This window comes from Poecilia latipinna, unplaced genomic scaffold (genome assembly GCF_001443285.1).
Source record: "Poecilia latipinna isolate Pla-1442-1.1 unplaced genomic scaffold, P_latipinna-1.0 Scaffold569, whole genome shotgun sequence".
Classification (NCBI taxonomy): domain Eukaryota; kingdom Metazoa; phylum Chordata; class Actinopteri; order Cyprinodontiformes; family Poeciliidae; genus Poecilia; species Poecilia latipinna.
Genome location: NW_015113185.1, coordinates 280,481 through 293,898, shown reverse-complemented (window position 1 = coordinate 293,898; position 13,418 = coordinate 280,481). Strand labels below are relative to the sequence as shown.

The 13,418-nt window shown below is 37.7% G+C and overlaps 1 protein-coding gene across 1 annotated transcript in view; it reads right to left on the bottom strand.

Annotated features, from left to right (window-relative positions):
- Nucleotides 1–13,418, bottom strand: part of LOC106953214 (protein Smaug homolog 1-like) — a 32,484-nt gene that overhangs the window by 13,065 nt on the left and 6,001 nt on the right. The window contains exon 2 of the mRNA XM_015041815.1: nt 12,341–12,849. Within this exon, the coding sequence (XP_014897301.1) occupies nt 12,341–12,536 (196 nt within the window). The 5' untranslated portion in view covers nt 12,537–12,849. The remainder of the gene's footprint in view (nt 1–12,340; nt 12,850–13,418) is intronic.

Below are 13,418 nucleotides of genomic sequence, written 5' to 3'. Positions count from 1 at the left end.
TNATAATTAACTGTTAGTAATAGTAGCCAACGATTAATTAATCATGATTAATTTGATTAATCGTGATCAAACTTAATCTCTTTTAGTTGCTTCAGACCTAGATATGAACAATTACTAAATGGATTAATTGAATACCACAATGTCACAATATAGTGACAATTTCAAAATATATGTAAAAAATATATATTTTTAATAAAAGCTATGTACACCAGCTTTAACAAAGATATTGTGAAAGAGCCTGGGACGGAAACTTCACTGAAAAGGAATTTAAAAAGCAGCAAATCTACAAAATATTAAACATCCAGAAGTGTATCAAGACCATTTTTCCAGCAGTAATGAATATAAAAATTACCGTTAGTGTTTTTAAACGTAAACTTAAATATATTCTTTTACTCTACATCCACATCCTGCAGCACTGGTCAGCTGGGTGGCTGCAGAACCGTTAAACAAACGTCTGCTGTATAACAACAGGTTCACTGAGGACTGGGTGGAAATGAAACCGGGCAGACCGGACCGACTCGCTGCACAAACGTATGGTTCTGATTCTGGTCGGGTTGAGACAGGAGAGGCTGGTACCTGTCCTCCTCCAGCTCCTCTACACATGTACATGTAAACTTCAGCTTGTTGATACAACAACATTACACACCTGTGGAGCTAAATAAAGAAATACTCCGTCTGCTGTTGCTTCAAAGGTCATAGTATCACTGTCTTCTATTTTTAACCATTTTACCATAGAAATTAATAGATTTCCATCATTTTTAATTATTTTTTATTCATGGCTAACCTTTACCAGGTGATTGACAGCGCCAAGACCCGCCTTCTGGCTCTGATTTTATTTGAGATGCAAAATATATACATTTTTGTGCAGTTTTGTCTTAATTACTTGTCTGAGTGTCTTGTTCTTTCAGCAAATAGAGTCTGTAAACTCCAGTTAATGATTAATCAACTATTAAATTAGTTGGCAATTATTTGAATAATCAATTAATCACGATTAATTCTATTAATCATTGCAGGTATAACTGTAAGCTTCAAATAAACACATAATAGTCTTGGAAGACTGCAGTCGATGCGTCTCCATTATCCTGTTTTCTGTTTTAAACCCCCATTAGTGGACTGTCCTTTCAGTCGTAATCAATAAGAGTGAATTAGCATCAGTCTGGTTTTGAAGACAAGAAGCACAGGATGACAAACTAAACCTGCAGGATTTATGAGGCAGGAGTCGCCTCGTCCATCTGCCTCCTTCTCTTTGACCATTCAGCTCAAATTGTTTCAAAGAAAACTCCTTCACACCTGCAGGTAGGAAATACCGTTACTGTTGAGGTCCGGAGTGAAAAAGATTAGCTTTATTTTGTTTGCTGTGTTGATCGTTTGGCATAAAGTCTGTCCCCATTCCTGAGGTTCAGTGGGAGTTCACAGAACACAGCGTCAACTTCCAGAAATAAACCGTTTGCTCATGCGTGGGTGAGATGAAATAGTTTGGCTCTAGAACCAGTGACAAGAGTTTTTTGGCTCAACCCGCCCATCTTCCCATCTCTGGGAGGCTTACAGACATAAGCAGCATTTATCGGGGTGTGTGGAGAAAAATCCGGTCACATTTTCTCTGAATTTAGTTTTTTTCTCCAAACTGTACAACAACAAAAAAATCACTTTTTGTAGTGATGAAAATGTTTTCAACACTGTTCTAAAAACAAACATAGGGTTGTTAATTCAGAGGGCAGAGCGTTAATTTCTCAGAATAAAACACAAAGTACATTAGACAGATGAACGATACATAAGTGTTTCACCACAACCATTTTACTAAATGGGCTGTGGAGTAAAATGCAGTAAATGTTCTCTTCTGTGTTTTTCAGTGTCAATTTTACTCTCTTCAACGTGTTGGCTGTGTCCTTTCCAAGCTAAATATGAATTAAAAGACTCAGAAATGCTGGTTTAGACGGCTCAGCAACGGATTTTTAATTTAGAGATGCACCTAAACTTTAAATTTATGGCAAATAAGTAACATTCACACTTTACATGCACTGAACCTGGGTTAGGAACCACTGCGACCCGCCAAAAGCTAAAATCCACAAACGGTTCTTGTACGTCTTAAAATGCTTAGAATTGCCCATTTTAATAGTTCCAACAAAAAACAACCACAAAATATTACCAAATTTTGGTAAGATTAACATTTTTTTTATTTATTTAGTCTTTAAGGAAAATGTAAGCCCTTTATGTTATGGAAAGTTGTTCGTTCCTCCTGATACAAGAGAAAACTCAGGTTTGTAAGGAAATCGCCGCTTATCAACCTCAGATTAACTCATTAATTGATAGCTAGCATCCCTAATTCTGACTATAAATGGCAAAAAAGAAAAGAAAACTCACACTTATAATTTTAATAAATTGTATGTTATTGCATGAACATTGTTCTCCAGTCAAGGTCAAGATAATCCCACCATTAATGAATCTATAAATCCAGATTATAACACTGCAAAATCCCAAAGATAAGATTACCAAGTCATTGTTTTTCTAAATTCAGTGTTTGGTGGAAAATTTAGCCAATTTATGTTGTGAAAAGATGGTTGTTCCTTTTCATACTCAGGTTTTTAGGAAAATGGCTGTTTATTAAAGGGTCATTAGTCGAATCAACTTTAGATTAACTCATTAACGGATATCTTGTCTAAGTTTTTTTGTACTATTTTTTCAAATAAATGTCCAAATGTTGGTTGCAACAGCTCACATGGGGAAACTGGTGTCCGTATATGAAGGATGTGAGATGAACTTCAGCTCCAAATGGAAACCAGTCCTCCCCGCTGTTCATCTTTTTCCTTCCCCACCCATCTCTTCCATACCGCTGTGGACTCAGGAGACCTTCCCTCCACTGTGGGTGGAATCAGTTTCCTTTCCACTGAACGCACCCCCACCTTCTTACTCTGGAAAAAACTCCTGTTTTACTCAACTCAAGACTGGGCCCACATTCCTAGACAGTATCCCCAACACTGGAACAATTGAGCGCCTCAGGCAGGAATGCGGACTTCCAGGCCAGGTTTTCATCAGGCCCAGTTTAGGCAGGGAGCGCAGCAGAACTTCACTCGCTGATATGAGTCATTATACAACACAAGCCTTCCTGAGAACTTAGTCATCGTGGAGAGAAATGGATTTTGTTCCACATTAGCAGATGTAGGAGAAAAGCTCGGAGCATTCGGAATAAATGCAGCTTTGATCTGGGATCAGTTCCTGGATTTTTAGCCAAAGGAATTTGACATATTTGGTGTTTTTGAACGTACCGAGTGGAAAACCGATGAGACGCGTCTGGACTACAAAAAGGTGAAACTACATGCTTGTCACGGCTGAAGAAATCGGTAAAACTGAGCCCATTTTAAATAAATGAATAAGTAATTGAGGGTGATGTGGCCAAAAGATAAATCTCAGATTTTTAAAAAATTTGATAAATTATTTATTTTCTCACCGTTTTCTAAAAAACAAATAAGAGGAAATATTTTCTAAAACTGGATTTTATTTCAATCATTCCTCTTGAAAGTTGTACAAGAAGATTATTAGGGCAAGAATACAAGATTTTTTGTTAAATTACAAGAATAGTTATAAAATTAGCAGTAAAAAGATTAATTTTACCAGAAGAACATCCTAAACAAGACAAATGTGTTGAGAGAAAAAAGCTTTGAAAATAAATTGTTTATTTTTCATGTTCTCATAACGTTACTACTTCATCATTCTAATATTATAACTTTCTTCTCACATTATTTCAACTCTGTCATATTGCTTTATTCTCATATTACTAAGACTGTATTCTTGTATTCTTGACTATTTTTGTAAAGAAAATAAAAATCTTAGCCTGACTTATATTCTGTCCTGAATTCAATGTCCAAATAAGTTGAAGCTGTAGAAAACACTTCTAAAACAAGATGGCCGCCCTGGGCATACTGACATCACTCTGGAAAATGGACACATTAGTAGGGAAAAAAAATGCAGATTTCCAAAATTTAAATCTTTAAAAACCAAAATTTCAATGAACTGATAAAACTGATTTATGGCCCATTAAAATGTGCGACATATTTATTTTTTGTGTTGGAGATCTCATAAAATTCCTATTTTATTCTCCTAATATTCTGATTTTATTCTGGTAGTATTTAAACTTTATTCTCACAATCAAACATGAAAAAGCATCGTAGCCTGGGCCTAATATTCAGTCAGAGTTCAAATAAATAGAAGCTGTAAAACACAAGGTTGTCAAACAAGATGGCCGCCCTGAGCGTGTTGAAATCGCTCTGAACTACGGTCGCACGGTATGGCTGAAAAACCTGTTTCATATCAGTTGATATCAATAATTATTAATTATTGATTAGTTTTTTCATTGAAAATATCTGACATTTTTCCAAACTGGTGGTGAGACCTTTCCTGTTTTAGCCATAGCTTTCACTCCACACCGTTGTTTTATTTTTTGTTTTTAAGCAGTTGTGAGTCAAAGAGATGAAACCTAAAACTGCTGCTGCACAAGTTGCTCAAGTTGTTGCTAGGTAACCACAGAGTGAATGAGTTGCTAGGAAACCAAAGAGTGAGTGAGTTGCTAGGTAACCAAAGAGTGAGTGAGTTGCTAGGTAACTAAAGACCGAGTGAGTGAGTTAGTCGTGAGTGAGTTAGCCTCTCCTGTCAGCTAAGCTAACATAGCTTAGCTGACAGGAGAGGTTGAGCAACTAAAGTCTTTCCTCTCTCTACCAGAGGAAAAACTCCCAGAATGCTGTGCGGTTCCAGATTGGAGCTCAGTGAATACTCCATCTATTGAATATGTATCAGATGCATGATCTATTGCAATAAATATTGATTTATTGTCCAGACCTACTCTGGATAATAGTAGGTCTGAACACTGGCGAAAAAAAAGAAAAAACATCCTGATTTTCCAAAATTTTAATGTTCATAATACAAAAATGTTGATTAATCGATAATCAAATAATTAATTGATAATTAAGTACGATTAATCAATATTGATTAAAATCGATTAATTGTTCAATTCTGATTAATAATAATAATCCTAAACTGTATCTTATGGAGTTCTGGCTCGGTCTGTTCAGCTGCGTGTACTTTTCAACTCTTCGCGGTCCAGTTTCCAGCACAATCAGCTGTGCAGGCCGAGTCAGCGCCGCAGCACTTTAAAATGATGTTAGTCATTCAGAACAGCAGACCCACTGTCCTGCCCAGACCCCACCCTCACACTAATCCTGCATCCTGAGTGGGAATCTTCCAGAGAAAACTCTGACGGCTATTTTAAGTCTCCTCCAATATCCTTCCTTTTAAGACTAACCCTTTACTCAAATACGCTATAAAAAGATCGATAACGCACAAAAAATAGGACTGAGCTGTGATATGGTAATCAGAATCTGCCAAAAACTTAGAAACAATTTATATGGAGTGATCTGAGCTTTAATTGTTTTAGTTTTGGGTTTCAAATTTAAGATGCAAATAACAATTATTTTAGTAATCAATCATTCTGATGATTAATCGGATAAAAAATTACCACATTCTGTAGATTTTTCATTTAACCACTTAAGCGTATTTTATGCAACACTAGAAATACATAAAAATGCAAATAAACAAATATTAGATATTAAACAAATACCTAAAATAAAATATCTAATCAATTATTCAGACGATTAATCAGATTTTAAAAAATTGACATTCTGCTGATTTTTCATTTCATACACTTAAGATTTTTTATACAATATTAGTGTTGGGTAAACTCTGACAATTAGAAATAGTAAATAGTCATTTTAGAGTTTGTATGCTCCAGTTAGCGATTAATCGATTACTAAAAATTACTTGGTACAATTAAGTAATCATGTCAGAGTCATGATTTATTGCGTTTTGCTTTCTTTCCCTCCCTTATTACTTTTGGATTTCTGGGATTTTCTTGGACTTTACATTGTCTTTTAGCAAGAAATTTATAAATGAGGGATGAAACGATTAATCATTTCAAGTAATTTAGTAATCGATTAATCGTTTACTGGCATATGCAAATTCAAAAAAAGGGCTAATCTGTTGGTCTAAATATGTCATTCTTTCACTAATTAGCCTTTTTTGGGGTTTGCCAGTGAATGATTAATTGATTACTAAATTACTTGACATGAATAATCATTTCAGCCCTAATTTACACATTTCATGTTAAAAGAAAGTCTAAAGTCCAAGGAAATCCCAGAAATCCAAAATTAGAGAGGGTTGGGGGAAGCAAAACACAATAAATCATGACTCTGACATGATTACCTAATCATGTCATGTAATTTAGTAATCGATTAATCATTAGCTGAGTATACAAACTCTAAAAAAGGCTAATTCCTGAAAGAATAACATATTCAGAGCAGCAATTAAGCCCAAAGTGTACAAAAACACAAACGTTTTGCATTTTAAATGTGAATTTACACATTTCTTGTTAAAAGAAAGTCTAAAGTCCAAGGAAATCCCAGCAATCCAAAAATAACATGGGAGGAAAAAAAGCAAAACGCAATAAATCACAACTGTGGAAGTCTGTGTGTGAGGCGGTGATCCCCGTTTTACTCAGGCTGCGTCTCAAGGAGCACACAAAGTCGCATCGCTCGCTGCCAAAACAAAGCTGCCTCTGAGACGCACAGAGAAGTAGGTCACAGAGGATTCCTTTCATTTGTACAACACTTTCCGAAGAGTTTTCCACTCGCAGCCCGAAATGTCCCACAGGGAAGTTAACCCTGAGGCGGCCGGAGCGTCTCTGCTCCGATCTGCAAACCAAACCATGACGGGCTTTATGCTCGTCAGCTGGTTTTTAACACGATGCATATCTGAAACAACCTTTATCTGAAGAAAGCTGCAACACGTTTTCCTGATCTGCAGCATTATGAAAGAAATGATATCCCAGAAACAAAGCAAAGTGATATATCAGCCTTGCCCCAGCCCTTAAACACTCAAACAAGCTACCACAACATACCAGAGAGATCACGTAACTACACAACCTTCTCCGTCCCCCTTCTACTCGGCAGCATGTGTTTTCACGTCGACTCTGCAGCTCCACTGATTCAAATCTTACTGAGCTGAATCAGCGAAGGGAAAAGGCAACCGCAAGTTGACACAAGTGAAAGGGAAAACAGCGAGGCGAGGCCCAAAATTCACTCCGGAGGTACAGAAAGTTACAGTTGTTCCACAGGAATGCGCCTCTTTTCCAACCAGATGAGTCTCCCTGTCTTCCCTCTGCTCTGTGTAGCTTTACCACTTCCAGGGTTTTTAGTGCTGCTGCAGGACACCGGCAGCTGATGGATGCTCACAGCAAAATAAAGAGTCAAACGGACATTTTCCACGACTTCCATTTGGATTCTTTAAGCCGTCTTTCACTCCAACTAGCTAGCCATCATAAAATTCATATTTTATGTGTTTTTATGCTTCTATTTGGGTCTTAACTGCTTCTAAAAATGGCCCAAGCACTTAAAAAACCATCCAGCTGTTGTTTTGGCAGTAAGTTAATGGTTTTTTGGTGGCTGGAAAATGAGCTCCAGATTATGTCACATTCCACAGGCAACGCCGTTACTTAGCAACCCCAGCTAAGCCGAGCCCATTACCTAGCAACCCAAGCAGAACTCCAACATGTTTGGTCAGCTGGTTTTACCGCTTTTATGTGTGTTTTGCTGTTAACTTATCATCCAGAAACCACTTGCTTCATACTTGTTGGTTGCACAGGAGGCTCCACTTCTGTTTTTCACAGATTTACAATAAATAGGATGAGCAACGAGCACAAGCTGCCAGTAGGTCGACAGAGAACTGTACTGTCTGCAATCAAAGTGAATGGGTGGTTTTTTAAAGCTCCATCCTGATGCAGTTTAGATCAGTGCCTAAAAATCTACAGTGCTGCTTCTACACTGCAAAAACAGAAAGTCTGACCAAGTATTTTTGTCTAGTTTTTAGTGCAAATATCTTATTACACAAATACTTTCACTTCTACCATGGGGAAATTTCTTTTTATAAGTGAAATTACTACTACTTTTTCATCAATACTAAGGAGTTATTTACCTATGACATTCTGAAATGTTACTTTTGAGTCAGTTTTATCTTATTTCAAGTGTATTAAAGTATTTTCGCTAGAAACTAGACCAAAATTTTATATTTTTGCAGTGTGCTGAAGATTTGAAGATTCTCTGCAACACAACATGTTTTTTCTTGGGGGGGCGGGGGGTTGACAAACATTTGCTTTCTTGCTGATGAAATACACAAACAAAAAAGCCCAAAAATTTCTAACAATGCACTTTGAATTTTTTTTTTAAGTTGTTAATTTTTATTTTGTAAGGGAATACCGTACTTTCTGGACTACAAGTCAGACCTTTTCACAGTTTGACTGGTCCTGTGACTTGTAATCCAGGAAATCCAGCATTTTGTTGAGGTTTCCTACTCAGTCTTAAAATCTGTAAGTAACTACCAACATTATGATTTTCAACTAAGAGAGCACTGAATGCAGTTTTCTGGCCGAATCAGAGTTTGACCAATAATACATTTAATTAAATTGAATTAGCCATTTCTCCTCCATACAAAATTCACAGCAGAATGTTTCGTATAATTTTCTCTAACTGTAAGAAAAATGCATTAACTCCACTCAGCTGCAAGCGAAGGTGGCGCTGCTCAGCGGAGCTGCTACTCGTCTTTTGTTTTGTAAACAGAAATGAGCTGAACTGTCTGAGGCCGAGTGGAGTATGTACATAGTTACAGTTTACACACATTGCACAACTGTTAGCTCTCCCCCTGCAGCACAATCACGTTTTATCTAAGACTGTGAGAGTTTTTCTTTTGTTTACCGAGTCGCTCTGTGAACCTGCACCGACCCCGTCATTTCTTACCAAGCTGCATGAGTAAAATAAGTTCTAGTAAGCTCGTATTATAGCCGTTACATAATAATAATAATCATAATTGATGACTGTATGAGGTTTTTATGATGTAAAGCACTTTTTTACTTCCTTGTTGATTAAATGTGCTATGCAGAAAAACGGAAACATGACAAAAATAATAACATATAAACAGTAAAAAACGTAGAAAAGATTATATTTAGGTCTGTCACAATAAGCAATAAATCAATTAATCGCATCATAAATTGAATCATTTTTCTCTTTCTACCAAAAACTGGATGATACAAGTTTCAGTTTGGTGTTTTGGTCTCAATTAGCCTTTTTTAAGGTTAATTTTGTTTTACAGAGACTTCATAGTTAATTTTATTTGTTGTTTTGTTTATTTATTTTGTATATTTAAAATATCTTCCAGTTCTAGTGTTAAATGGCTTTAGAATTTAAAGTTTATTGATCTTTGAGAATGTGTTTATGTATTATGTCATTATTACCATTATGTCACTCAGATATGATATCAAAACAACAATATTATCGTGTATCGCAATAAACTCTGAGACAATTTACTGTGCAGGAAAATGTGTTACCGTGACAGCGTTAATCGTAGTAGCTGCTACAAAAGTCTAAAATATCTTTATTTAAAGTCAAAGTATGACTTTAACATGTCTTACATTTAAATGATCACAATAATATGGCTCCCTTCAGTGTCTAATGGTCGCACCAGTCCCGTTTAGTTTAGTCTTCTTTGTTTGTCTAGGAAGTCCAGTTCGGTTGGTTAGGTGTGAATGCTAATCAAACTCTGGTTCGCCAAAAACCTTGGACTTGGTACAATGGAAGTGAACTCTGGTGCGGTTCGAATGTATATGAGAATACCAAGCGGACCGGAAACTGCTCCAAAATTATGAAGCAGACTGCAACACAGGGCATTCTGGGTAAATACAACCACATTAAACACGCTAAGCTAGTGCTAGCAGGAGAAATGGCTCAAAGACTTTTGTCAAAGACAAAAGAGAAATCCTACAGCCACTAAAACCTGACACCGCCCTATTTTTGCTTACATTTTGTGAAGACGGAAGTTGGTCTCTGTGTCTTCTTCAGAGGTTTTTCTGTAATTTACTCTAGTGGTTCTTGTTGCAGCGCCCCCTCAGGTGAGGAGGGGAACAGGTTGGGCTTGATTGGTTTGGGAAACCCAGCAACTGAAAATGCAACAAATCCTGCAATTTTGGTCCTCAATCAAACCGAGTCCACTGGACTATCAGGTGTGAACCATCAGCCTTTGATAACTTATTTACACCGGTTGGGATTTATTTATTATTTATATAATATTGGGTAGCAGAAAATTCAACTTTAACACTATAAACTATGGAGTTTTTTATTGACTAATTTCCAAAATAAAGAAACACCAGTTCTTAGCATTTCATTCAGGTTTTATTTCATACTCTTCCTGACCTACAATGGGCACCAGACGAACCAGTGGTTGAGTAATATCAGGTGGTTTCCCTGCTGCGCTTTGATCTCTGACAGTATAAACAGTTTTATTTTTCCAGGGGTCTCCGGGGAAAACGCCATGCCGTCAGCTTTGATGTCTGGTTTTATCAAGCAATAACACAGAGCAGAGAGAGGAGTGTGACCCGACAGGAGCGGCTCACCGGATCTGATAACCCGTCCATGCGCCGCTACAGGTGCCGCTACATCCCAGCAGCGCTGCACTCTATTTTTCATGAGCCCAGTTGGTTGCCAGGGTTTCTGTTACCATGGCCGTGCTGCAGTGTGATGCAACAGAAACCGAGGCAGAACCCCCTCCTTACTGCTTCCCCTGTTGCTTTGGCCCAAAACCAGGTCAGGAAGAGCTACAAGACTGTAAAACGGCCAATTCTGCAACAGCTTCTCACCACTTCACGTCCGGTGAGATGATCCAAACTCTATCAGCATATCTTCATGTGATAAAACCCGTAAATTAGGTTAAAAAGCAGCAGAAAACAGCAAAAATGGTAAGTCTGCAGATTTAACTCAGACAGAAATGAATATAGACTTACTGAGAAAGAAATGCAAACTTTTAGTTGTCAGTCGATTGTTTTGACAATTAATTTAAAAAAATTGCATATTGTGCAAATTTTCTCAGTTAAGCTGTTTTATACAATATTAGAACAACATTAAAAGATGCAAATTAAAAACAGTTTTTAAAACAAGAAAATAAACATTTTGTTGCCTAAAATACAACAACAGCATTCGCTTAGCGAATATTTGGTCATTAGATTAGTCATTGCTCCAGCAAACACCCACAGACAGACTCTACAGAAAGAAATAATCTCTGAAACGTCTAATAATTTCCCCTGGGACTCATTTCTACATTTGGATTCATTAGCAGCACAAACTTCACTGCATTTCATGTGACAGAGGAACAAAAAGCTGGGTTTGTTTCTGGAGGAGTGGCAACCAAGAAACAGTTTGTTGACAGAACTCCAAAGAAGAAAAGTAACACCGCACATCACTCTTAGCACACCAACCCCAAAGGTGGTGGCAGCATCATGCTGTGGGGATGATTCTCTAAACCAGGAGCAGAGAAGCTGACTGAACTCGATTGGAAGTTAAATCACAGCAAAAACACAAAATCTTACCAGGTATCTTAAACTTAAAATAAGACAAAACTAACTTACATTGAGATTGGAGCTTGTTTTAAGTAAAACATTCCTTAATGTTGATGAAAAAGTATTAGCTCCACTGGCAGATTATTTCATTTATAAAATTGGAAAATGTTTTGTTACAAGTGAAATAATCTGTCAGTGGAAGTAGAACATTTTTAACCAGTATTAATAAATGATTAATAATTAAAGAAGTGCTTAAATCTTGCTGAAAAGTTACTTGTAAATTAGTTTAGTCTTATTTCAAGTGTTCTGAGATATTTGCACTAGAAATAAGACAAAAATGTTTGGTTAGATTTTGTGTTTTTGCAGTTTAATTAATAACCTGTAGTGTGATAACTGATATTGATGCACAACCAGAACCAACATTTGTTGATGCTGTGACAAATGTGGGTCATGAAAATATTGTAGTGAAAATAAACTAAAGCAGAAGCGTAAATTTGAGTGTACTCTTCCTTTTGTGTGTCAGACACCGCAAAAACACAAGATTACCAAGTACTTCTCGTCTAATTTCTAGTATAAATATTAATAGACTTGAAATAAGTCAAAACTATCTTAAAATAACTTTTTAGCAAGATACAGGAGCTTTTTTCACAGTGCAATTCATTAATACTGATTTTAAGAAACTACTAGATTCATTGGCAGATTGTTTCCCTTATAATCTGGTTTATAAGGGAAATAATCTGCCAACAAACATTTATCTTTTCTTAAATATTGAGGAATTATTTACTTAAATAAGCTCTTATCTCTTGCTGAAAAGTTACTTGTAAGTTAGTTTTGTCTTATTTCAACCTTACCGTTTGCAGTAGAAACTTGATAATGTTTTGTGTTTTTGTCTTTTAATCTGAGAAGAAGCCGTCCTACCTGGATTATTGGCCTCTCCCTCCAGGACCTGCAGCTCTGTGCATTCAGCCAGGGAGTGCTCCAGGCACACCTGCAGGAATCGGGCCTGGGTCCGGCTCACCCTCTTCAGCAGCGACACCAGAGCCACGGTCTGCTCGCACTCGTTCCATCCCTTAAACCAGCTGGCCAGCACGCCCACCTGATCCCGAAACATCATGGTCTGCCGGGCGGGACGGACGAGGCGCCGCCGGATGCGGTGGGACGTCCCAGATGGCGGATAAATCCCGTCTGGAGGGGCTTCCACACCACCTTCGATTCCCGATAATCTCCTTTGCTGAGCGAGTGAGAGACAGGAGGAGAGGAGAGGCGGATCCGGCTCTAAGCAGGCATGGGGTGATCGGATCTGCTTCTGGCGGCACGGTGGATCTCAGATGGGATTGATCGGTGTCAAGTCAGCTCTTTTCCAGCTCTAGCTGTGTCACAGCAGCTTCAGTCTGTGGCATTTTCCTTCAGGGAATCCCCTGTCAGGCCTGCAGGCAGACGTCAGGCATTAGAAGAGAAGCATGTTCAACAGGGAAACTGCAACTTCGTACTTCCTGAGGCACGTCATTTACACAAGCACAAAACAACAGCTGTTCAAATTTCACATTTTTGTACTTCCATTAGGTCTCAGCTGCTTCTAAAAACCATTTTTTTGTTTTCTTGGTGTCAGGAAAACTAGCCGTTTCAAAAACCTCCAGATTGTTGAGCAACATTCCATGAGCACTGTGCTGTTGCCTAGCAACCCCAGCGAAACTCCAGCCTGTTGCCTAGCAACCCCAGAAGAACTCAAGCCCTGTTACCTAGCAACCCCAGCGGAACTCTAGCCCTGTTACCTAGAAACCCCAGCGGAACTCTAACCCCGTTACCTAGCAACCCCAGAGGAACTCCAGCATGTATCCACATTTTTGTACTTACATTTGGGTCACAACTACTTCTAAACAGACATTCAAATTCAATGTAACAATACTCCATTGATCCTAAAATGAAATTAAATAAAACTACGTGGTTAAATAGTGATTCTTGAGAATAGGGACAAAACAGGTCCTATGGATAAAGC